The sequence below is a fragment of the Eptesicus fuscus genome, chromosome 1, assembly GCF_027574615.1.
Source record: "Eptesicus fuscus isolate TK198812 chromosome 1, DD_ASM_mEF_20220401, whole genome shotgun sequence".
Taxonomy (NCBI): domain Eukaryota; kingdom Metazoa; phylum Chordata; class Mammalia; order Chiroptera; family Vespertilionidae; genus Eptesicus; species Eptesicus fuscus.
In genome coordinates this window covers 44,449,240-44,476,444 of record NC_072473.1, presented here as the reverse complement: position 1 = coordinate 44,476,444, position 27,205 = coordinate 44,449,240, and the positions used below count along the sequence as shown (strand labels likewise).

The following is a 27,205-nucleotide window of genomic DNA, read 5'->3' as shown; positions in this document are numbered from 1 at the left end:
AAGAAGGAACACAGACACAAAAAATAAAAATGGCTACAAGCAAGTACCTATCAATAATAACTTTAAACAGATATGGAATAAATGCTCCAATCAAAAGACATCGAGTGGCTGAATGGATGAAAACATGACCCATATATATGCTGTCTACAAGAGACCAACCTTAGAACAAGGAAGTCACACAGGCTGAAAGTTAAAGGATGGAAAAATATCTTTCAGGGAAATTGAAATGAAAAAAAAAAAAAAAAAAGCTGGGGTAGCAATACTTATCTGACAAAATAGACCTCAAAGTGAAGGCCATAACAAGAGATAAGGAAGGCCACTTCATAATACTAAAGGGATTGATAAAACAAGAGGATATAACCCTGATAAAAATATATGCACCCAATGCAGGAGCACCCAAATACATAAAAAAAAAACCTCCTCGAAGATATCAAGGGAGAGATTGACAACAATACAATCATAGTATGGGACTTTAACACCCCACTGATATTTTTGGATAAACCTCTAGACAAAAAATCAGCAAATAAACAGCAATCCTAAAGGACTCACTAGATCAGATGGACTTAATTGACATCTTCAGGATATTTCACCACAAATGTACGGAATATACATTCTTCTCAAGTGCACATGGGACATTTTCAAAGATAGATCACATATTGGGTCACAAGCGAAGTCTCTCCAAATTCAAGAAGATTGAAATCATATCAAGCATCTTCTCAGACCACAATGGCATAATATTAACCTTTTGCACTCGGATGTCGAGTGTGACTAGACACGGTTAGCATTAGAATAAAGGAATCGAGAAAAAAGCAAGCGAGTGCAAAGGGTTAAAAATAAACTATAATAAAAACAATGAAAAAATTCAAACACTTGGAAGCTGAATAGCATGCTATTGAATAATGATTATGTTACCAAAGAGATCAAAGAATAAATTTAAAACATTCTGGAAATGAATGGCAATGAAAACACAGCAATCCAAAATCTATGGGACACAATGAAAGCAGTCCTGAGAGGGAATTTCAATGCTCTACAGGCCTACCTCAAAAAAAAAAAATAAATAAACAAAAACCCTCAAGAAAAAATGGTAATAAGTCATCTAACTCTACAACTTAAAGAATTAGAAAGAAAGCATCAAGAAAAGCCCAGAGTGAGCATATATATATATATATATATATATATATATATATATATATATATATATTTGTGGCCTGGTACCTGCCTGCTGGTCGAACTCCTGGTCGAGGGGACAAGTTGCATACTTTATAATATAGGATATACACTGAGTGGCCATGTTATTATGCACTCAGAGATCATAATAATCTGTCCAATCAATGTAAATGACATAGAGACCAAAAGAAAAGAACAGTACAAAAGATCAATGAAACCAAGAGCTGGTTCTTTGAAAGGATAAACAAGATTGATGAACCTCTAACCAGGCTCACCAAGAAGCAGAAAGAGAGGACCCAAATAAACAAAATCAGAAACGAAAGATGCAACATAACAACAGACCCCACAGAAATGCAAAGGATTGTTAAAAAATACTATGAAAAACTCTATTCCAACAAACTAGAAAATTTAGAGGAAATGGATGTATTCCTAGAAAAATACAACCTCCTAAAACTCAATCAGGAAGAATCTACAAATCTCAATAGGCCAATAACTATGGAGAAAATTGAAGCAGTCATCAAAAAGCTTCTGGCAAACAAAAGCCAGGAGCCAAATGGCTTCACTGGGTGGGGCGGGGCGGGGGGGTTACCAAACATTCAAAGAAGAACTAAAACCTATCCTCCTCAGACTATTCCAAGAAATTCAAGAGGAAGGAACACTTCCAAGCTCATTCTTTGAAGCCAGCATCACCCTAATACCAAAACCAGATAAAGATAACACAATGAAAGAGAAGTATAGGCCAATATCCCTCATGAACATAGATGCCAAAATACTCAACAAAATTCTAGCAAATAGGATCCAGCATTATATCAGTAAGATCATACACCATGACCAAGTAGGATTTATCCCAGGGATGCAAGGATGGTACAATATCCGCAAATCAATAAACGTGATACATCACATAAACAAATTGAGAGATAAAAATCACTTGGTCATATCAATTGATGCATAGAAAAATCTTTATTGTTTAACAATAAAATAAAATAAAAAATCTTTATTGTTTAAAGTATTACATATGTCCCATTTTCCCCCCATTGACTTCTCCCATGCCACCCCTACCCCCCACCCTAGGCCTTCAGCACCCAATTGTTTGTGTCCATGGGTTATGCATATATGCATAAGAGTTCATTAGTTGATCTCTTCCTCCATCCCCGAACTCTCCCCTGCCTTCTCTCTGAGGTTTGACAGTCTGTTCAATGCTTTTATGTCTCTGGGTATATTTTTGTTCATCAGTTTATATTGTTCATTAGATTCTACATGTGAGTAAGATCATGTGATACTTATCTTTCTGTGACTGGCTTATTTCATTTACCATAATGCTCTCTAAGTCCATCCATGCTTGTGCAAATGGTAGGGGTTCTTCCTTTTTTTTATAGCTGGGGGTAGTATTCCATTTTATAGATATAGCACATTTTTTAAATCCACTCATTTGCTGATAGGCAAGTAGGCTGTTTCCAAATCTTAGCTATTGTAAATTGCAGTTATGAACATAGGGATGCACATAGTCTTTCTGATTGGTTTTTAAGATTTCTTAGGATATATTACTAGAAGTGGATCACTGAGTCAAATGGGCGTTCCCTTTTTAATTTTTTGAGGAAACTTCATCCTGTTTTCCACAGAGGCTGTACCAATCTGCATTACCACCAGCATTGTACCAGGGTTCCCTTTTCTCCACATCCTCACCAACACTTGTTTGTGGATTTGTTGATGATAGCCATTCTGACAGGTATGAGGTGCCATCTCATTATCTTTTTAATTTGCATTTCTTGGATGATTAGTAGCTTTGAGCATTTGTTCATGTCTCTTGACCTTATATGTCTACTTTAGAGAAGTTTGCATTTAGGTCCTTTGCCCATTTTTTACTTGGATTTTTTTTATCTTTCGTTTGTTAACTTGTATGAGTTCCCTATAAAATTTGGAGGTTAAACCATTATCCAATGTATCATTGCCAAATATGTTCTGCCATGCAGTGTGCTCTCTTATTATTTTGTTGATGGTTTCTTTTGCTGTGCAGAAGCTTTTTATTCGGATGTAGTCCCATTTATTTATTTTCTCCTTAGTTTCCATTGTCCTGGAAGATGTATGGGTAAACATATTGATGTGAGAGATGCCTGGTATTTTGCTGCCAATGATTTACTCTAGGATTTTTAGGGTATCATATCTTACATTTAAGTCTTTTATCCATTTTGAGTTTATTCTTATGTTTGGTGTAAGTTGAAAGTACACTTTCATTTTTTTGCATCCACCTGTCCAATTTTCACGGAACCATTTATTGAAGAGACTATCTTGACTCCATTGTATGCTCTTGCCTCATTTGTCAAATATTAATTGAGCATAAAGGCTTGGGATGATTTCTGGGTTCTCTGTTATATTCCATTGATATATATGCCTGTTCTTGTACCAGTACCAGGCTGTTTTGAGTACAGTGTTTTATAGTATAACTTGATATCTGGTATTGTAATCTCTCCAACTTTGTTCTTCTTTCTCAATATTGCTGCAGCTATTCGGGGTCTTTATTGATTCCATATAAATTTTTGGAGAGTTTTTTCTAGATCTGTGAAATATGCTATTGGTAGTTTAATAAGGATTACATTGAATCTGTAGATTGCTTTGGATAGTATGGACATTTTAATGATGTTGATTCTACCAATCCATGAACAAAGTATATTATTCCACTTGTTTATATCTTCTTCATAAATTTTTTAAATGTCCTGTAGTTTTCTGAGTACAGGTCTTTTACCACCTTGGTTAAGTTTATTCATAAGTCTCTTAATGTTTTGTTGCAATGGCAAATGGGATTGATTTTTTAGTTTCTCTTTCTGAGAGTTTATTATTGGTATATTAAAATACCATTGATTTCTGGGTGTTAATGTTACATCCTGCTACATTGCCAAATTCATTTATTAAACCTAGTAGTTTTTTGATGCAGTCTTTAGGGTTTTCTTTGTACAATATCATGCCATTGTTGAATAAAGACAGTTTTACTTCTTCTTTTCCAATTTGGATGCCTTTTATTTCTTCTTGTCTGATTGCTACGGCTAGCACTTCCAGTACTATGTTGAACAGGGGTGGTGAAAGTGGGCATCCCTGTTTTGTTCCTGTTCTTAGGGGAAATTTTTTAGTTTTTGCCCATTGTGTATGATGATGGCTGTAGGTTTGTCATATAAGGCCTTCATTATGTTGAGGTATGTTCCCTCTATTCCCACGTTGCTGAGAGTTTTTATTAAAAAAAGGTGTTGGATTTTGCCAAATGCGTTTTCTGCATCAATTGATATGATGATGTGGTTTTTATCTTTCAATTTGTTTATGTGTTGTATCACACTTATTGATTTGCGGATACTGTACCAGACTTGCATCTCTGGAATAAATCGCATTTGGTCATGGTGTATGATCTATCTAAGGTATTACTGGATCTGATTTGCTAAAATATTTTTGCAGATTTTAGCATCTATGTTAATAAAGGATATTAGCCTGTGAGTCTCTTTCTCTTTAATGTCTTTATCTGGTTTTGGGATTAGGGTAATTCTGGCTTCATAGAAATAGATTGTAAGTGTTCCTTTCTCTTGAATTTTTTGGAACAGTTTGGAGGATAGGTGTTAATTCTTCTTTGATTGTTTGGCAAAACTCCGCTGTGAAGCCATGTGAACCAGGGCTTTTGTTTGCTGGAAGTTATTTTTTTGTTATTACTGCCTCAATTTCTACAGTAGTATTGGTCTAGTCATATTTTCTGATTCTTCCTGATTGAGTTTTAGAAGGCTGTATTTTTCTATGAATATGTCCATTTCATCAAGGTTGTCCATTTTGCATTTTGTTGGAATAGAGTTGTTTATAGTATTTTTTTATGACCTTTGTATCTCTGTGGAGTCAGCAGATACTTAATCTCTTTCATGTTTTATTTCGTTTATTTGGGTCTTTTCTCTTTGTTTCTTGGTATCTCTCTCAAGAGGCTCATCAATTTATCATTTCAAAGAACCAGCTCTTGTCTCTATGTCATTTATTTGCACTCTGACCTTTATTATTTCTTTCCTTCTACTTCCTCTGAGGGTTTTTTGTTGCTCTTTTTTCTGATTCTTTAAGTGGTAGTGTTAGATAAATTACTACAAGATTTTTTTTAGTTTTTTTTTAATTTAATAAATCTTTATTGTTCAGATTATTACAATTGTTCCTCTTTTTCTCCCATAGCTCCCCTCCACCCAGTTTCCACCCCACCCTCTGCCCTTATCTCCCCTAATCTGTCCTCATCCATAGATGTACGATTTTTGTCCAGGCTCTTCCCGCATCCCCCATACCCCTTTCCCCTTGAGAATTGTCAGTCCACTCCTTTTCTATGGCCCTGATTCTATTATATTCACCAGTTTATTCTTTTCATCAGATTTTTTATTCACTTGATTTTTAGATTCACTTGTTGATAGATATGTATTTGTTGTTCATAATTTTTATCTTTACCTTTTTCTTCTTCTTCCTCTTCTTAAACAATACCTTTCAGCATTTCATATAATACTGGTTTGGTGGTGATGAATTCCTTTAGCTTTTTCTTATCTGTGAAGCTCTTTATCTGACCTTTAATTCCAAATGATAACTCTGCTGGATAGAGTAATCTTGGTTGTAGGTTCTTGCTATTCATCACTTTGAATATTTCTTGCCACTCCTGTCTGGCCTGCATAGTTTCTGTTGAGAAATCAGCTGACAATCATATGGGTGCTCCCTTTTAGGTAATTAACTGTTCTTCTCTTGCTGCATTTAATATCCTCTTTTTGTCTTTTGCTCTTGGCATTTTAATTATGATGTGTCTTGGTGTGGTCCTCTTTGGATTCCTTTTGTTTGGGGTTCTGTGTGCTTCCTGGACTTGTAAGTCTATTTCTTTCACCAGGTGGGGGAAGTTTTCGGTCATTATTTCTTCAAATAGGTTTTCAGTATCTTGCTCTCTCTCTTCTTCTGGCACCTCCATAATTCTGATGTTGGTACGCTTGAGGTTGTCCTAGAGTCTCCTTACACGATCTTCAAATTTTTGGATTCTTTTTTCTTTTTGCTTTACAAGTTGAGTGTTTTTTGCTTCCTTGTATTTTAAATCTTTGACTTGATTCTTGCATTTCTCTAGTCTGCAGTTGGGTCTCTGTATAATATTTTTTATTTCAGTCAGTGCATGTTTAATTTCTAGTTGGTCCTTTTTCATATCCTTGAGGATCTTGCTAAACTTATTGGCCTTTTCTAGGAAATTCTTGAAAAACCTTATAACCGTGGTTTTGAACTCTATATCCAGTCGTTTGTTTTCCTCCATTTCTTTCATTTGTGATCTGTTTCTTTGTCTCCACATTTTTGCTACTTCCCTGAGTTGGTTGAGTAGCTCTTTGTGTGCTAGGCATCCTATCGGGCCCAGTGGCTCAGCCTTCCCAGTTACCTGAGGTGGACACTCTTGGTGCACCCCTTTGTGGGCTGAGTGCACAGTCTTGTTGTAGTTAAGTCTTGATTGTTGTTGGTATCACTTGGAGGAATTAACCTCCAGGCCAATTGGCTGTGAGGATCAGCTGTGTCTACGCTGGAAGAACTTCTGTGCTGGAGACATCCTTATGAGACAAGACTTGAAAAATTGCAAAAGCCTCTGTGCTCAGCTTGGATGGGGTGGAGTCTCAGGGTGGAGCAGACAGTCTTGGCTTCCCGTCATCCCTGCCCTATGAGGCCCCTCAGTCTCAGTGTTCCTCGGTAATCACTGCAAGCACCTCTGAGAGAAAGCCGCCCTCATGTTTCACCTGCTGCCAGACAGTCCAGATTCCCCCCGTATGAGTCTGGGTCCCCAGGGTCTCGCCCGTAACTGGAGTTCAGTGCAGTTGGGAGCTTCCGTCTCCCTCCCACTTGAGAAAGCCAGCCACGCACTCAGCTGCCAGTCCTCTCCATGTGCGCATCTCTGTACCTCAGCCTTTTGCAGCTCCTCTGAGTCTCAATGTGCTTTTCTCTTTCCTTCTATTTGTAGAATTTCCACTCGGCCAGCTTCCTGTGGTTCTGGATGATGTCCGTTTTGTCTTTTAGTTGTAGTTTTGAAATTGTTGTGCGAGGCAGCAGTTCAGGTGTTTACCTATGCCGCCATCTTGGTTTCTCCCTTTTGGTTTGTTTTTTGAGGCAAGCTTGTAGTGCTATGAACTTTCACTGTGTCCAATGGACTTTGGATTGTTGGTGTTTTCATTGTTACTTGTTTCCAGGATGTTTTTTAATTTCTCATTTGATCTCTATGGTAACTCAGTGTTTAATAGCATGCTATTTAGCCTCCATGTGTTTGATTGCTTTTGAGTATTTTTATTGTAGTTTATTTCTAATTTTATACCATTGTGATCTGAGAAGATGCTTGATATGATTTCAATCTTCTTGAATTTGTAGAGACTTAGTCTGTGTCCAAACATGTAACCTATGTTTGAAAATGTCCCATGTTCACTGAAGAAGAATGTATATTCCATAACTTTGGGGTGAAATGTTCTGAAGATGTCAATTTGTTCCATATGTTCAACTGTGCCATTTAGGATTGCCATTTCCTTGTTGATTTTTTATCCAGAAGATTTATCCAGTGATGTTAATGTGGTATTAAAGTCCCCTACTATGAATATATTATGTAGCTCTCTCTCTTGATATCTTCCAGAAGTTTTTTTTTTTAAATGTATTTGAATGATCCTGTATTAGGTGCATGTATGTTTATCAGAGTTATATCCTCTTGTTTTATCAATTCCTTTAGTATTATGAAGAGGCCTTCCCTATATATCTTATTATGGCCTTCACTCTGAGGCCTATTTTGTCAGATAAAAGTATTGCTGCCCCAGGTTTGTTTTGTTCTTTTTCATTTCCATTTGCCTGAATAAGTTTCTTCATCCCTTCACTCTCAATCTATGTGAGTCCTTTGTTCAGAGGTGGATCTCTTGTAGACAGCATATATATGGGTCATATTTTCTTATCCATTCATCTACCCTATGTCTTTTGATTGGAGCATTTAATCAATTTACACTTAAGGTTATTATTGAGAGTTACTTGTTTCTTGCCATTATGTTCTTTATGCCTGTGTTCCTTCTTGCCTTTATATTTCTTCATTATACAACAGTCCCTTTAGCATTTCTTGCATTGCTGGTTTGGTGGTAATAAACTCCCTTAGTTTTTTGTTGTTGTTGTTGGTTTTTTTTTTTTTTGTTTTTTTTTTTTTTTTGTCTGTGAATCTCCTGATTTCACCTTCAATTTTGAATGATAGCTTTGCTGGATAGAGTAATCTTGGGATTAGTCCCTTGCTTTTCAACACTTTGTATACTTCATGCCATTTCCTCTGGCCTGATCTATTTCCATTGAGAATCAGCTGAAAATCTAATGGGAGATCCCTTGTAGATAATTTCCTGTCTCTCCCTTGCAGCCTTTAAGATTCTTTCTTTGTCTTTTACTTTTGCCAATTTAATTATGATGTGTCTTGGTGTAGGACTTTTTGCGTTTATCTTGATTGGTACTCCCTGTACTTCTTGGACTTGTGTGACTATTTTCTTGCCCAAGTCAGGAACGTTTTCTGTCATTTCTTAAAACAGGTTTTCTATTCCTTGATCATCTTCTTCTCCTTCTGACACCCCTATTGTGAGGATTTTGTATTGTTTCATGTTGTCCCAAAGCTCCTTTCGATTTTCCTCCTGCTTTTTAATTTATTTTTCCTATTGCTACTCTGCTTGGGTGTTTTTTCTACCTTGTCTTCTAAATTGTTGAATTGGTCCCCAGATTGTACTAGTTTACTGTTGAAACCTTCCATTGTGTTCTTTATTGCAGCTATATCATTCTTCACTTCCTCTTGATTCTTATTCATGGTGTATTTCTCATTCAGCTCCTTATAATTCTCATTGTGTTGCTTGTAATTCTCAGTCAGATGTTTGAGCATCCTTATAACCATTACTCTGAATTATTTCTCTGACAAATTACTTGCCTCCATTTTATTTAGTTCTTTTTCTGGTGATATGTAGTAGGTGTTTTGTGGGACCCAGTGGTGCAGTTTCAGATCTCCTGATCTGGGTGTTCTAGGAAAGCCCACTACTTGAGTTATTTGAGTTCTCCTAATGTAGTTGGGACTTGAATGTTATTGTACTGTTCATGGATGGAGTCTCCTCATAGATTGGCTGACTATGTAGTTTAGCTCCAAACTTGTCATGCAAGCTGTTGTGGATATGCTCAGGGTCCTGGCTCCCATAATAATAGCTGCTTGTAAGGACCCACTGGCATGTGACTCACTGTGCTGTCCTGGAACATGCTGCTGGAGTGGTGTGCATTTCTGGGACTCACTATGGGGTACCAGAGCCCATGGTGAGGTGGCACACGACTCTGCCAATCATTGCAGGGAGTTCTGGAGCCTGCAGCCAGGGTGGTGTGCTGCTCTGCATTAACCCACTGTGGGGGTCATGGGGCCTGCAGCCAGTGCTTAATTTCTGACTGGTCCTTTTTCATGCCTTTGATATTCTCACTCAGATCCTTGAAAGTCTCACAAAGTCCCTTGAAGCTCTCATTGAAGCTCTCATTAAGATCCTTGAGCAACCTTATCACCATTATTTTGAACTCTATATCCAGTAGTTTATTTGCTTCCATTTCATTTATTTCTTTTTCTGGAGATTTCTTCTGGTCTTTCATTTGTGACATATTTATTTTTTTCTGTATATTGGCTACTTCCCTGTGTTTGTTTCTATGCATTAGGTAGAGCTGCTATGTGTCCTGGAATTGGTAGAATGGCCTTGTGTACTAGGTGCCCTGTATGGCCCAGTGGCTTGGTCTCCCCAGTCACCTGAGCTGGGCATTCTAGGTGTGCCCCTGTATATGTTATGTGTACAGCCTTGTTGTAGTTGAGCCTTCATTGCTGTTGGTGTCACTGGGAAGAGTTGATCTCCAGGCCAATTGGCTGTGAGGATCAGCTGCATGTACAGTGGAAGAGCTGCTGTGTAGGAGACACCCATATGGAGCAGGACTTGCTTCAGTGAGGCTTTGGTGCTCACTGAGCCTGCCCCTTGAGTGTGCCACTTGTGGATGAGTAGAGTTATAATCTGGTATGGTCTGAAGTTGTCCACCAAGTGAACTAACTCTGTGGCCTCCTGGGAAGTGCAAAGTCAGCCACTTGCTGGTGTCACCTGGGAGGAGCTACAGAGTGATCTTCAGATAGCTGCTATTTGTATTGGGCTTAGAAGTGCTCAGGTGAGGCCAAGTTGTGAAGCAAGATACACTGTTGCTAGTGCCAGGTCTTGGGCCTCTTATGGATAGGTATGGGGCATGCTGCTGCCAGCTGCTGCTTGTTTGAGAGATTTCAGGAGATTTTCAGGCCTGAGCCAGGATAGGCCTTTCCTATAGAAAAGCCACTGCAAGCCACTTTGGTGGGGCTACAAGTTGGATGGAGTGGGGTCTCAGGAAACCACCAATGTAGAGGGAACTGTGTGAGCCACACTGGTGGAAACTCAGATATGGCTGCAAGTCAGCTCTGTGATGGGGGAGATCCCAGCACAGGAACAATGATCCCTGTGAGTACCCCCATCTTGAAGAAAGCTGTCCCTGAGTTTATGCCCAATGCCAGACAATCCAGTTCCCTTTCATATGTCCCTGGTTCCCCCAATGCTGCCACTCAGTGCTGGAGATCAGACAGAGTAGGACCCTGTAAGTTCATGTACTGGCCCTGTAAGAGGAACTGCCTAGGACTCCAGCAGCCTCCTTGTCACTCAGCCACAATCCCCACTGGTTTTTTATAGCCTGAAGTTATGGGGACTTCTCTTTCCAGCTCTGGAACCCTGGGCTGGGGGTCTGGTGTGGACCTTCTCATGGGAGGCCTCTGAACTGGATATATCACTCCTGATTTTAAAAATCACCACAGGTGGGTGTCAGATGAGCCTGTTCAGTGCCTCTGACCCTCCTACCAGACTTGATGTGTTTTGTTCTTTACTTCTCTAGTTGTAGAACTTCCATTCATCCAGATTTCAGGCAATTCTGAATGATGGTTGTTCTTCATTTTAGTTGTAATTTTCCTGTGGTTGTGGGAGGTGGTAGTACCAGTATTTATTTACACTGCCATCTTGCTTCTCTGGTTTATTCTTTATTCCAGATATTGCATTCTTCATTTCTGACTTATTTTTTTAATGGTTTATTATGGTTTTAAAATATATTTCCTTTCTCTATGTTCATATTTTCACTGAGATAATGTATTATTAGCCTTAGTTCCTTAAATATCCTTATAACCCATGTTTTAAACTTTGTGTCTGATAGATTGCTTGCCTCTATTTCATTTAGTTCTTTTCCTGAAAATTTTTCCGGCTATTGCATTTGGAACTAGTTTCTGTGTCTCCTCATTTTGGCTCCCTCTCTGGGTTTGTTTCCATGTATGAGGTAGATCTGCTACATATACCAGTCTTGGAAGAGTAATCTTCTGTAGTATGTGTCCTGTGGAGCCCAGTGGTGTAGTCTCCTTGGTCACTTGAGTCAGGTATTCCTGGGGTGTCTTTTGTGAGGGTTGTGTGTGCCCTCTTATTATAGTTGAGCCTTGACTGCTGTTGGCCTATCAGTAGGTGTGGTTGACCCTCAGGCTGACTAGCTATGAGGCTTGGCCAGGATCACAGTGTATGAGCTGTTGTATGTGGGCTGACCCCATGGAGCAGGGTTTACCCCATTGGTGCTCCAGTAACTGCTGAGACCACCCTTTGGGTATGCTGTTGGCAAAGCCAATTTGATGGTGTTCTTTTGTGGTCTGAACCTGGTCGCTGGGTATATTTGTTCTGTGGCTTCTTTTGAGGACCTCTGGTGCAAGCCCAGCTCAGCCTCTAACTGTGTTCCCCTAGGGCCACCTGTTAGAAACTAAAAAGTGATGCATGATTGGTTCTTGCCTATACTGTGCCCAGAGTCACATGAGAGATGCCATGCTACCCAGGCCAGCTGACAACAGTTCTAGGACTTAGACCACTCAGCAAGAGGCACCAGTTACACAGAGGCCAGCAGTCACCTGCCAGGGGCTTGTGGAGCTTTGAGAGTTTTTAAGAAAGTCTTCAGCATGGGCCATAGTCCACTACCTATAAGAAACATGTGCTGAAAGAGACTCAGGTGGTGCGGGAGTTGGATGGGGTGGCGTCCCAGGGAGTCACCAGGATTGGACGAGAGGTATTCACCTGGTTAATGCAGATTCTGATTTGGTGCCTGACTGCAACTGCAGGCAGTGTAGGGAGAGGGTTCAACAAAGGAACAATAGTGGCTGCCCTTCAAGCTCTTGCCTTGAAGCCACACAATTCAGTTTATCCCCATTTGTTCCTGATACATTTTGAGCTGCTATCTCTTCACTCAAGCTTAGGATGAGTTTTTGTGATTGAGTGAGTCGGACTCAGGCTCTTTAAGAAGATGCCTGGGTCTATAGCAACCCTCCATCTCACCCATACAGAATCCCCACTGATTTTCACAGCCAGACGTTGTTGGGACTCCACTTCCTAGCACTAGTGTTCTGAGCCAGGGTTTACAGTGTGGGTCTGAGACCTACTGCTCCTCAGGGGGAACCTCCACATCTGAGATATCCCTCCCAATTCTTTACGTGGTTGTGGAACCAGCCTGTTTCCAGTCTCCACCCCTCCTACCAGTCTTGATGTGGCTTTTTCTTTGTATTCTTATTTATAGAAGTTCCATTCAGCTAGTTTTCAGATGATTCTTCAGGGTGATTGTTCTATAATTTAGTTGTAATTTTGATGTAGACATGGGAGGAGAATAGCACAGCATTTACTTACTGTTCTATATTGACTGGAAGTCCTATTTGTATATATTTTTGTTTTACAAATTTATTTTTAAATGTCAGTTTTAAATAAATATTATAGTGCTCTATAGTAAATAAAAATGTGTTTCTTCACTATTCAGGTTGCTTTCAAGTTAACACAAGTGAACCATATCTCACTGAAATAATATTACAGTATACATACCATTTTGAATTCTACATTTTTTTCACTTAAAATATAATAAGCATTTTCCCTTATTGTGACATAGTCTTTATAACCATTACTTTTGATATATTGTCAGACTTTAAGTTGTATCCTAATTATTGCTGTGGCAAACATTTTTGTATCTAGACAATGGCTTTGTAGATTCTTAGGATTTTTAAGTACATATTACCAAATTCATTTATAAAAGAGTGGTACCAGTTTACACTGTCACAAAAAATGGCATAAGAATGCCTATTTTATCATACCCTTACCTCCTGATTTGTCTTTGCTAACTTAGAAATGAAAAACTTAAGGAATAAAATTTTACATTGAACTGATACCTGCTGCATTTTACAATAAAAATTGAATCTGTTACTTCAAGATATGGTCCAGCATCAACTTATTTCAGTGGTAATAATTACCTACCTGGACCCAATAGGTATTAACCAGAACTTCTTGTTGTCTCCAAACACCTGCTGGATATTTTTGATGAAGCCAAGGTTGAACGCATTTTTCTTTGGACCACTTATAAACACTGGAGTACAGAAGGCCTCTGGGACATATAGAGGAGTTGAATAAAAGAGGAAGAAAACAATAAAGGGGAAAAAAGTTTCAGGAAAGTCATGATTTTACAGTTCTCCATGAATGCAACTTGGTTTTATGATACCTTTCTGCTGTGGTAGCATAGGATTTTCATTCTTATTTACTTAGTAAAAACTATTTTAACCACTTAACACAAAGTAAGTTTTTTATTAAGTACAAAGAATTGGTACTCTCATTTATTTAAAAAAAGGCAGAAAAATGCATGATGGTAGAAAAATTAAGCAGCCATGGGCATAATATATATTTTGTAGTGCTGCAAAATATATAAGGAGTAAAATAATAGATTTAACAGCACTTTATTTAAATCTTATTGGCAACAACAGCCAAACGTTCTCCATCTTTAGAACTGGGACCAAAGCAATAACATAAAGAGATAGTAATAACATTGATTTGGTTTTGAAACATTTCAGAAATGAAGATGTTCACACTGAAGCACACAATGTAAGAAGCTGAATTTTACTCCAGAAAAAAAAAGTGAATGGGTGAACTATAATCAGACTTAAAGACTAAGATAAATTTAACCATATTAGTGCATATTATACTTAAACACATTTATTCCATTAAGCAAATACTTTCACTGATGGGCTCTGGCTGCCTCTGGTCATTTCCTACATGTTCTTTGTTTTCAGACTCTTTTATCATGAAGCTTTTAGTTCTTTTCTACTTTGCAGCATGTCTAAGCCAAAAGTGCTAATCTACCACACTAGCAACTAAGTGCTACATATATATTTGGTTTGGAAAATGAGTGCAAGTGCCTTCTTACCTGTTAGTGTAATTAGAAAATGAGTTTAAAAAGTATAATGGATTTTGTACTAAATTTTCTTCAAATCTAAACATTCAACATTTTGACATTTTCTCTTCACTTGTCATGAGTTGATTTGCATACAATGTAAATATTTCGTTCACCATAGATAAAAAAAAATTGTTGCACTGGGATCCATCAGAAATATAGTTCTTCAAACAACAGACCAGAGTATAGTATAATAGACAGAAAAAGTTAATTTATTATATTCATTTTCTAGAAACTCACTTGTTTAATGTGTTTATCTCACACCCACAGTCCCTACACAGCTCCTTGATGATTGTAGATATTCAATGATATTTTTGGCTTGAATTCTTTCTTAGGACTCTATTTTTGTATGTGCTCATTAAGTTAGATTCTTCTATCTTTATTGACCTTTACCTCCAAATTCTGGTATTCCCTTCTGTACTGATTCTTTCCTTCATTTCCTCATGTGAACACATAAAAATTTCAAGCTGTAAATCTAGAGAGCTATTACCCAAAATGAACTATAAAGAACTACGATCATTTTTTGTTTTGTGTGAGGTTTCATTCACTAATGTTCTCTTCCCTATGTAAGCTTCATTCACCATGGCTCTCCTGTTTGGTAAAACTTGTTTGCATTTATCTCAATAGGGGGCAAATGAATGTCACTGCAGCTAAAATGCTTCACTGGAAGTTTTTGTCTTTCTTGGGGTTAATCCACAGGTCACTGTGATATACATTAATAATTTTTTGTAGTCTTACCTAAGGTGGTTTTGTTTCTGCTGACAAGCCAACAATGGTAACTAAAGAGAATCACAAGGCTGACAAAAAACATGCAGGCCACAAATAGGAGAAAAAGGACATGGAACTTAGAGCGAACACTGGGTAATTCCCCCTAGAAAAGAAATAATAAACAGAAACAAAAGATTAAAGTTGTAAGGCTTGGATAGTTTTTCTATAAAGGTTAGTAATTTTTCATATGTTTAAAATGTCTAGCTGTAATTAAAAAGTAGATTTTGTAAAATTTGTAAAAACTTTCTTTCTTTTGATGACCATGCCTCTTATAGATATGCTTTTTGCTTACAAAACTTAAAATGGATTCTTGCTCAAGTGTAGGTCACTGTAAAATAGAGTATATAGTGTACCAATTAGAAAAAGATAATGTATAAAGAGTATACTTAGTCCTTAATTGGTATGAAATGTCTTAGTTTTATAATTAGTTTCTAAATTATGAATCACTGACTAGAGGTAATTTTGAGATCATATGGTTCATCCTCTTGTCTCAAGGTGGGTTACTCTGGAATACTTTATATATCATATTTCCTTGGACACATATGTGTGTTTAAAAATGTCATGATGATATATGTAGGAAGTTAAAACACATAGGTAGAATTTTTTAAATGTTCTGCTCATAAGTCATGAACTGATTTTAAAGCTACTGCAAGTTTTGTATGGTTGTGTGTGTGGTTTTTTTTAAAGCTGAAGTACAATGTGTTGATATATTACATCCTGTAAAATTACTGTTTACACAGTAAAATTACACAGATTTGACAGAATAATTTAAAAGCAAGTAGCTAAATATTTTTATAGTTAGCTGGGACATCTTATTCTCCATGTGTCACCAGTTTTTTAAAATTATGAAGCCCTAGACCAAAATGAATTTTCTAAAGTTCTATAGCATGCACAGCTCATAACATTTTGTCTTCTATAGATAATCTTAGAAAAAATTTCAATTTTGGAGTGATAAACTGTGGTAATGACTTTTCTTTATCCCCTCCTTTTCTTGCTAATCATTGTTTTGGCTTGATGAATTGTTTTGAAATATTTACAAATGATCTCAAGTGATAAAGTTAAAGTTAATTCTCAAAGTGGACCTTACATTATGATCTGGTTCTACTCTAGTTTAGAAGAAGGAAGTTAAGGCTGGGAAACACATGGCAAATTTAGGTAGTACCGATTTATTTCTTTTTTTAGAGATTTTTATTCATTTAGATGTGAGGAAATATTGGGAATCTTCCTGTGCGTGTTTGAAGGCTAAAGATAAGGGAAAGTAAGCCAGTGAGATGCTTTCATATGAGGGGTGGGCTGGGTGAAAATTGCATAAAATTTGCTCCCTTTTGAAATGATTATTCTTGGCCTAAGCATTCAAACTGAATTTGATTGGTTTTTGTTTGTTTTGTTTTGAATTTATAGGAAACAAATATATCAGTTTGTAAGGGTTTTTGCCTGGCTGGGTTTTTATTTCACATCTCTACTTTTTGAATATGTTTTTTTAAAATCTTTTAAAACTCATTTATTTTAATTCTTACCTTTTATGTTTAAATGGGAAATAAATAACTGTTCAAGAGGGACTGATATAAAGTCAGTTCACACCTTGGGTGGCAGAGCTGAAAATCTTTATCTGTTCTAATTACTCTTACAGGACTCTCTTGTGTCTGCCAAATCATATCTACTGTATTGTCTCTTGATAAAGTTCTTAATATTTAACTTTTTTTGTTAGAAGATGATGGCCCTATGTTCAAAATTAACTTCTCAGAAGATAACCAAGCTAAATTACTCAAAGCAATAACCACCAGCAACATTTCAGGGGAATACTAGTGGAATAATATGTATTTTCTTGGTTCTAAAATAATTCATAGCTTCTATGAGGAGATTCATGGCCCAGAATGGGAGATGTAAGCTACTAATTTTTACTAACAAGTAGCTACTCTTTAAGTTAATATTAATGGGAGAGACATAATGTGGTGGTCTTCTGAATTCTTCATTCTAAATGTGCTAGAGCTTTTCCACAGCAGGACTACAATGGACAGTAAGACATGGTACCATGTTTAAGATCAATGGGCTTTGAGTCAGATTCAAATCCTGACTTTGAAACTTATAAGCTGGGTGATCCCGAGCATGTCACCTAACTACTATGAGCCTCAGTTTTATCATCTTTAAATGAGACTAAAGATTCCTGCTTTGTCTACTTCACAAGGCTGTGGTGAGGATAAAATGAGATAATAGATATAAAAATGCTTTGAAAATAGTAAAGTACCATACAAATAGATGTTGCTGTTCTTAGGAGCACAGCTAGCTTTCTTGATACATAGCTTTTAAAATAAATGTCAGATAAGTGTTCAGGGTGGTATGGTGATTGTGAGGGGAAGAAGGGTGGATGGCAGCAGAAGAGGGTATAGAGGGATAAATAGTAATGGAAAAAATAAATTAAAGAAAACATAATAAATGGCAGTGTTTACATTTAATTTTAAGGGAGACTAAATTTACACCAAGAAAGCCATCTCTAGCCCACATCAAAGTGCTTTCTGGCTGGGGAAACTGAAAAGAAGCATTTCTCTGAATGTTCTTTTCATTATGAGGGCAAGACAAAATAAGTTTAATTGTCTCTCTCTTATATGTCAGGCATAAGCTAGTATATTGTGGAGAAGAAATGAGGGCATAGGAAAGGACAAGTCTATGTTCACCCCTGATGTTGCTTGTGAATACTGACATATTTCTGGTGATTGATTCATGTCCAACTATTATCTTTCAAGAGTTAAAAAAAAGCATATGGCACCTGGTTGACATTTTTATATTTGATTATTGGCTGTCTAGGAAGGCCAAAGGCAAAATGTGTAAAATGTAACATTGTTTACTCAGTTATGAGAATAAAGAGTGATTCTTAAACAGTAGCCTACTGTGTTAAGGTCCAATAAAGTCAGTAGTGAAGACCAAGGCTGACATTTTGCCTAATGAATTGGATGCAGTTATTTTCTTTACTTTCAGGGTAGTAGCACAATCCTATATAATAATAGACAAATATGCAAATTGACCATACCTCCGACACACCATAAGCCACGCCCACAAGCCACGCCCACCATCCAATCAGAGCGAGCATGCAAATTAACCCAAACCAAGATGGCTACAGCCACAGAGAGCAAGGTTTCCTAGGTAACAGAGGAAGCCAAGCTTTCTGCCAGCCATTGCAGGCCTAAGCCTCCACTCAAGCTACAAAGTTTCAATTATAGAAGGTAAACAAATTCAAACAAATGGCAGCAGAATGGAGCTTGAGAGAGCAGGCCAGGGTTGCTGCTGGCAACAGGGGAAGCAAAGCTTTCCGCACACCCTGGCCAGGCCCACCCGCTTAAGGCAACAAAGTTTCAATTATAAACCCAACACAAATGAATGGCTGAGGGCCTCGGAGGGAGCCCCAGGCTTGGCTCTGCTCCAGGCTACAAAGTTTCAATTGTAGAAGGAAAATAAATTCCAGATACCAGGGCCTCCGCTTGGGTCGCCAGAGGGCGTGGCCGGCCTGCAAACCACCACAGGCCCCTCGCTCAGGCCGCCCCACACCCCAAGGGTACCCCACCCTGATCCGGGACACCCTTCAGGGCAAACCAACTGGCCCCCACCCCTGTACCAGGCCTCTATCCCATCTAATAAAAGAGTAATATACAGATTGATCATCACTGCAACACACAATATAGCTGCACCCATGTGGTCAAAGATCCTGCCACCATGTGGACACAAGATGGCCACCACAAGATGGCCAGCAGGAGAGGGCAGTTGGAAGGCACCTGGCCTGCAAGGGAGGGCAGTTGAGAGGGACCAAGCCTGCAAGGGAGGGCAGTTGGAGGTGATCAACCCTGCAGGAGAGGGCAGTTAGGGGTAACCAGGCCGGCAGAGGAGGGAAGTTGGGGGCAAACAGGCTGGCAGCAGAGTGGTTAGGGGGTGATCAGGCTGGCAGGCAGAAGTGGTTAGGGCAATCAGGAAGGCAGGCAGGCAAGCAGTTGGGAGCCAGCAGTCCTGGATTGTGAGAGGGATGTCCAACTGCCCGTTTAGGCCCGATCCCAGGGATCGGGCCTAAACGGGCAGTCGGACATACCTTGAGGGGTCCCAGATTGTAGAGGGTACAGGCTGGGCTGAGGGACAACCCCCCTCCGTGCACGAATTTCGTGCACCGGGCCTCTAGTATGTGAATAAAATGCCAAACATATCATGTAAACTTGAGCAATAGATAAGAGATCATGTGTTGTGGAAAGGGACCAATGAAGAAACACCAAGATGCATTTTCTATCTGGGGAAAATACAAAATTGATGAGAAAACTTCATTTCTGTTTATATTTTTGTATCTCTGAGTTGAAGATTTCTATATCCATTATATTATTTCTGATTCTTAATATTATTAAATATCTGAATTGATTAAGCAAGTGGGAGGAAGAATGGAAAGCACATCCTAATATATCAAAACCCTGGGTTGTAACGAGCGGTAATGAACGGAGGCTGACCAACCAGAAGTCAGTGGTGGCCCGCCCCCAAGCAAGCGGTAAGGGGCAATCAGGCAGGCAGGCAGAGGGGTTAGGGGTGATCAGGTAGGCAGACCAGTGGTTAGGAGTGATCAGGTAGGCAGACCAGCGGTTAGGGGTGTAGGGGTGATCAGATAGGTAGGCAAGCAGTTAGGAGAGATCAGGTAGGCAGACAGCCCCTCCGGGCTGGCCCTGCCCCCAAGCAAGCAATTAGGGGCAATCAGGCAGGCAAGCAGAGTGGTTAGGGGTGATCAGGTAGGCAGACCAGCGGTTAGGGTTGATCAGGTAAGTAGGCAAGCGGATAGGAGTGATCAGGTAGGCAGACAGCCCCTCACAGGGCTGGCCCCACCCCCAGCAAAGAAAGAGGGAGGCCTAGGCCAGCCAAGCCATTGCACCCCAGCCAGTTGCCTGCAGAGGGAGGCCACCAGTGGCAGGGGAGGGGGGGCAGTGCTGCACAGATGGCAAGCAGTGGAAGCGGTGGGGGTGGGGCCAGCTGCCTGCAGCCCTGGAAAGAAAGCCCGGATAGGCCCTGATCTCAGGCCAGGTCTAGGGACCCTACCCGAGGGGTCCCGGATTGTGAGAGGGTGCAGGCTGGGCACGAATTTTCGTGCACTGGGCCTCTAGTATCACTATAATTTTCTACACTAGTAGGGATGAATCACTATTTAATAATTTAAATCTCAGCTACCTAGAATCTCACTGCTGTGCCTTTCTCTCCCCTCCCCCCTGGTTTATTATAATCCATATTCTGGTCACAGGATTCTTTCCCTGCTGCTTTACCTCTCTACTTGAGGTAAGATATTCCTGTTGTATAGGCTCTTGTGCAATTCCTAAAATAATAACTAGTAGCTCTGCCTACATCTGTCTTTTTTTATTCAGGTTCAGCTTGGACAATCCTCTTCATGGAACGTTATGATATCTTAGTAATTATACTAGAGTTGTATGGAGGTAATGTCTTCTGGAGTCCATTGGCATGAAATAAAACAAATATTTTGTTATATTGCTGCCAGAACCAGTACACATATGTAAACTGAAAATCTACATTAAATTATTTTGGAAATAGATGGGTTATGATGGATATCTTCAAGTAGAAGAAAGATGTAAGTAGGATTTCTTTAGATTTCATTATAATTATTGGAATCATATTTTGAAAGGCAGAGTACTTCCAACAACTATTTCACTTGATTTTGTTAATGAGCCCGTGAATCAGGTAACAGCCAATATTAGAATCCCAGTGTTTGTTATACAAAGTTCAAATAAGACTCCTCATTTCATTTTGGCAATATGTGAAGATAAGTTAATGTATCTTGCTTTTCCTGTAGGAATTTTGCAACTCTCCTTTAAACAAGGAATTAGAAAGTATTTTCTAACAATGAGGGAGTACTTTGTTACCCCTTTTATTAGGAAACTAAGGATGTAGAATTTGTTTCAACATTTGTCAAGTCTATAATTGGTAATGTGTGACTTTTTAAAGCTTGACTAAAGAAGTACATTGTAAAGAATCAGTAAAAATCAAGAGGTTAGGTTCTTAAAGGCCTTAAAATGATTCTCATATGTGACAGGAACTTTTAAAATAAGAATCTTTAAATAACAGCTCCTGAATCTCAGAATATTCAGCATGGGAAACTAGCTTTTGGTGCTTTCCCTTGTGGTTATTTCCATATTAGTTATTTCAAACTGTATAAAAAAAAATAAGGTAAAGAATGTCACAGCCTAGAGTATGTATGTGTTTGTGTGATTTGGGGGGGGGGGCAAGGAATTCAAAATTTTTTAACTTACTCTCCAGTATTTGATGAAATAGCTGAAGACTGTTGTAGCAATGTACAGGCAGTAGAGAACAGAATAACCTAAGAACTGAAGGAAGAATTTATAGTTGGAAAATCCAATGCAATTATTAACCCTAAAAAAAGAAAAGAAAAACTAATTTGAAATCAGGACCCATTTATTGAGAGCACACTGATACATAAGTGAATTAAGCAATGGAAGTATGTTGCTACCACTGTTTCATTATGTATTGTGTAGAAATTCAACAGAAATAAAACTGCCATAAGAGGAACAAACTAGAAAAACAAGTTAACATCTCATTTGTTCTTCCTTTCATTCGCAGTGACAGAGACACCTGACCAATCTAATTGTTCTGAACTACTTCCTGACACACCCGATCAAACCTAGATCTTGGATGCTGAAAACCTATTAAAATCTCAGCAGCTACATTTAGTACAGTGTGGCATGTTCTCTTTGTAGTTAGATGATTTCAGACTAGTTCTCTAGATCAGACAGAAAATTTGGAGAATTGCTGATGCTAACAATCTACAGTATTTCAAACATCAAGACAGAAAAAAACAACCTGATTGTGTAATGTTAAAAGAACTTTTTGTGCTCTATTTCATTACTATGACTAATTGTTAAAGCTAATCAATAAGAGACCATTAGCTTTGTAACCCCAAGAATTTACCACCATACCTTTTGTGGTATATTTATTCTTGCTTCAAAATGTTAAATCCCCTGACCCTCACACAAATAAAAATCCCATTGAATAGCAGAAACAGGCATGTTACAACTATGCTTACTAAAGTAGGCATATTAAGCAACTTCAACTCTTTTTGGAGGAAAGAATAAAATAAAAGGGACTTACCAAGGGCAGTGATGGTCCATTTTTAAAACACACCTACAAAGGGAACAAAATGTGGTGTGATAAGTAGGGCTATGGAAATGAAGCAATACCTCATAATAAAGTCAATTTCTCACTAGTATTTTCACATGGTACCAGTATATTTATTCCTATAGCTACTCTAAGATTATTGTGTTCTCAGTTATTCCTTGTATTAGCCAATCACAACAATTTATAGGATCATGCCGGCAACAAGTTGCATGCCTAAAAGTCCAATCTATAAAAGGGGTTGGGAAATCTAGGATATTGATACAGAGAAAAGGTCTAGGATATTGCCCTTCATTTTGCTCAATATACAGTTAATTAAAACTATGGAAGAAACTATATGGCTACATCTGTGTTTGAATCAAGGGTAAGATAAATACAAGTGGAACAAGCACCCAAGAAGAAAGATATGAAGCTTATACCCAATTAACATAAAAGTGTGGTTTTACAAAGCTGGAACAATTAGAGTAACAAAATAATGTACTACTGAGTTATAACACAAAATGTAAAGAGAATGAAGCATCAATGATGACAGAGAATCATTGATCAGCTTCCTCCTACACTCCCCCTACTGGGGATTGAGCATGCAACCCGAGCATGTGCCCTGACCAGAATCAAATCATAACATCCTAGTATATAGGTCATGTTCAACCACTGAACCACACTGGCTGGGCAAGAGTAACTTGATAGTTGAGAAATCTGACAAACACTACCTCACCCAGATGATCAAGATTAATATTACAATGATGTCATGTTTATATTATGTACCCTAGGTATGATATAATGAGCATGATATTTTACCTCTATGGTTTTCCTCCCCAAAACACATTACCCAAGTCTAATCTAGAGAAAATTTTCAGCTGAAATATATTCTACATAATACCTGACAATCCTAAAAGCTGTTAAGGTTACAAAAAAGAAAGTAAATTCTGAGAAAGTATCACATCTAAGAGGAGCCTTAGGAGATATGGCAAATAAATATAATGTGGTGTCCTGAATGGGATCTTGGAAGAGAAAAAGAACATTAGGGGAAATCTGAATAGAGTGTGGATTTAAGTCCAAAATAATGTATAAATATTTGTTCATTAATTGTAACAAATTTATCATCCTCTATAATAAAGAGGTAATATGCAAATTACCCCTCACACCCTCACAAGATGGCTGCCTATGACCAGGCTGGCAGGGGGGTTAGTGAGGGACGACAAAATGACTGAACAGCAGGCTGCGTGGGGCAACCAAGCCGGCAGAGGGGCAGTGAGTGGCAACCAGGCTGGCAGAGGGGGGAAGTTGGGGGCGACCAGGGTGGCAGGGGGGGCAGTTGGGGGTGATTAGGCCAGCAGGGGGGCAGTTGGGGGTGACCAGGCCAGCAGGGGGGGCAGTTAGGGGTAACCAGGCCAGTGGGGGGGCAGTTGGGGGTGACTAGGCTGGCAGGGGGTCAGTAAGAGGCAACCAGGCCAGCACACAGAGGCAGTGAGGGGCAATCAGGCTGGCAGGGGGGCAATTAGGGGCGACCAGGCAGGCAGGTAAGCGATTAGGAGCTAGTGGTCCAGGATTGTGAGAGGAATGTCTGAATGCCAGTTTAGGCCCGATCCCGGGGATAGGGCCTAAACTGGCAGTCGGACATCCCCCAAGGGGTCCCGGATTGGAGAGGGTGCAGGCTGGGCTAAGGGGATCCCCACCCGTGCACAGATTTTGTGCACCAGGCCTCTAGTATTAATATGAGCTGTTAATAATAGGGAAACTGTGTGAGACTTATGAGAATTATCTTTACAACTAGAGTCCTGGTGCATGACATTTGTGCACTGGGAGGGAGGAGGGTCCCTTCAGCCTGGTCTGCACCCTCTCACAGTCTGGGACCCCTTGGGGGATGTCCACCTGCCATGCCCCAAGGGGTCCTCAGCCCTGCCTGGCTTCTGACCATCTTGGGGCAGCTCCTGCATTGAGCGTCTGCCCCCTGGTGGTCAGTGTGCATCACAGTGACTGGTTGTTCAGCTATTTGGTCAATTTGCATATTAGCCTTTTATTATATAGGATAATTCTATTCATCTAATACAGTTCTAAAATAAAATGTTTATTTATTTTTATTTTTTGTTAATCTTCACCTGAGGATATTTTCCCATTGATTTTTAGAGAGAGTGGAAGGGAGGTGGAGAGACAGAGAGAGAGAAACATCAATGTGAGAGTGACACATCGATTGGTTGCCTCCCAGGTTGAGCCTGCAACTGAGGTATGTGCCCTTTACCAGAATCAAACCTGGGACCCTTCTGTCTGCAAGCCAATGCTCTATCCATTGAGCCAAACCGGGTAGGGCTAAAATATTTATTTTTTAAATGAGACTTTATTTTTCTTTCCTATCTTTAGAATAGTTTGAATTATCATCCCTATGAGTGTGTTTGGCATGTGCTCATTATAATTGAAAGGAAATGCTCTTATCTAGGATGGTTACATGTAAAGATCAGTCACATTGTTGTATTGGCAACGATCTATTGCAAAGCTTAGTCCAGGGAAAATATAGCTGTCACTTACATAGCACAGACAGAGCAGTGGTGGCAGCGGTCTGGCTTGATCAAATGGCACTGGTCACAGAATCTTACAGCTATAGGAAAAATAAGATGGTTAGCACTGATTAGAGCTCAATGTGATACCATCTATCTTTCTAGCTTATCTGAATGGCTTGATATATATATATATATATATATATATATATATATATACACATTGATTACATATAGTCAAACTCATTTCAAGTTATCAAGCAAAAGGCAAACTGCATAAGAGAATTGTGGTATGTATGTTTTTTCCTGTTGTATCAATCTTTATTTTCAAATACAAGCAAAAGTTCATTTAGAAAGTCACAGAAAGCTGAGCCAGCTGGGCTGCACGGGCTCAGGAAACAAGCTACAGAGGCAAAAGAAGGTTCCTTGGAGCTTAGGAGAGAGAGTGTGCACAAAGGTATGCGACTTCGGGGAAAAAGAGGGGGAATGGTGCCAGCATGGTGCCAGCATGCGAGAGAGAGAGAGAGAGAGAGAGAGAGAGAGAGAGAGAGAGAGAGAAGGTGCCTTGGCAAAAGTAGGGGGTGGGGAAGGGCTCAGGAATACTTAAGAGAGAGAAAGTGTACCCTAATGTATCAATCTTGAAAGTACAAGTACCTTTTTGGGAATGAAGGTAAAGGGGAAAGTTTTCATATCATAGGATTAGACACAATGCCTAATCATAAGCTGTGTTATAAAACAAACTATACTGTCAACTGATTGAGTGATCTTGGGAAAATTATTTAGTCTCTGTTTACTTTAACTTTAGTATCTGAAAACTAGGATTCATATTTTATCTTCTGTTTTTCCAGACATTTTATTCTATGAGGTAGATAAAATTCCTAAAGCATAGAAAAGATAGTGGTTTTAGAATAACTATTTGGAAAATAGAAGAGACATTGTAGAAAAATAGTTCAAGTGACCATTTCATAGATAAAGGAAGTAAAGACCTGAGTCAAACCAAGTGAATTATACAAGGTCACACAGTGAATGAATGGTATTACTGTGACCAGTATACGTTTTCTGACCCCATAGTTTAGTGTTCTCTTCACACTGTAAGTCCCAAATAAAAATCATTTCTCCCCCCCTCCCTCCTTTCTTATTTCCCTTAGATAAAAGGCATTTTTATAACTTTTTTCCCCATTAGTTAACATATATTAGTTTCAGGTGTACAACATAGTGGTCAGATATTTATATACCTTACAAAGGGATTACCCTGATAATTCTAGTACCTAGCTGAAACCATACATAGTTATTACCATACTAGAGGCCCGGTGCATGACACTCGAGCACTGGGGAGTCCCCTCAGCCCAGCCTGCACCCTCTCACAGTGCAGGGAAGTGGGCCTAAGGGTGCAGGTGGACATCCCCCAAGGGTCCTTAGTGCTACCACAGAGGCAGGAGCAGAGAATAGTGGTTTTGTAATACAGCTTGATATCTTGTATTGAGATACCACCTACTTTGTTCTTCTTTCTCAGGATTGCTGCAGCTATTCGGGGTCTTTTTTCATTCCAGATGAATTTTTAGAAAATTTGTTCTAGGTCTGTGAAATATTCGATTGGTATTTTTAAAGAGAGTGCATTGAATCTATAGATTGCTTTTGGTAGTATGGACATTTTGATGATGTTGATTCTACCAATCCATGAACACAGTATGATCTTCCATCTGTTTATGTCTTCCTCTATCTCTTTTTTCACTGTCCTGTAGTTTTTTCACATATAGGTCTTTTACCACCTTAGTTAAGTTTATTCCTAGGTATCTAAATATTTTTGGTGCAATGGTAAATGAGATTGCTTTTTTAGTCCCTCTTTCTGTAAGTTCACTATTTTTATATAGAAACTAGCTTTCCCGTTGCAGGAAAAAATCCTGCAATAGGATTTCCTGCTGCACTCTACCCCGCCTCCGTTCCTCCCTTGCCCCCCCGCCCGCCTTCTCCTCCAGTCCGCCTGCGTTTCCCTTCACCCCCGGCCCCGCCTCTGCCCCGCCCTTGCCGCCCGCCTCACCTTCTCCTCCAGCCCGCCCGCGTTTCCCTTCACCCCCGGCCCCGCCTCTGCCCCGCCCTTGCCGCCCGCCTCACCTTCTCCTCCAGCCCGCGTTTCCCTTCGGCCCCGGCCCCGCCTCCGCCCCGCTGTGTCACCCGGCTCACCTTCTCCTCCAGCCCGCACGCATTTCCCTTCACCCCCGGCCCCGCCTCTGCCCCGCCCTTGCCGCCCGCCCCGCCTTCTCCTCTAGCCCGCCCGCGTTTCCCTTCGGCCCCGGCCCCGCCTCTGCCCCGCC

General features: G+C 39.5%; 1 protein-coding gene across 1 annotated transcript in view; it reads right to left on the bottom strand.

Moving 5' to 3' along the window:
- Positions 1-27,205, bottom strand: part of ZDHHC15 (zinc finger DHHC-type palmitoyltransferase 15) — a 257,211-nt gene that overhangs the window by 7,174 nt on the left and 222,832 nt on the right. Inside the window, exons 5-9 of the mRNA XM_028137195.2 lie at positions 24,925-24,994; positions 22,378-22,410; positions 21,522-21,642; positions 15,220-15,352; positions 13,515-13,641 (exon numbers count right to left, since the gene is read on the bottom strand). Coding sequence (XP_027992996.2) covers positions 13,515-13,641; positions 15,220-15,352; positions 21,522-21,642; positions 22,378-22,410; positions 24,925-24,994 — 484 coding nt within the window. The remainder of the gene's footprint in view (positions 1-13,514; positions 13,642-15,219; positions 15,353-21,521; positions 21,643-22,377; positions 22,411-24,924; positions 24,995-27,205) is intronic.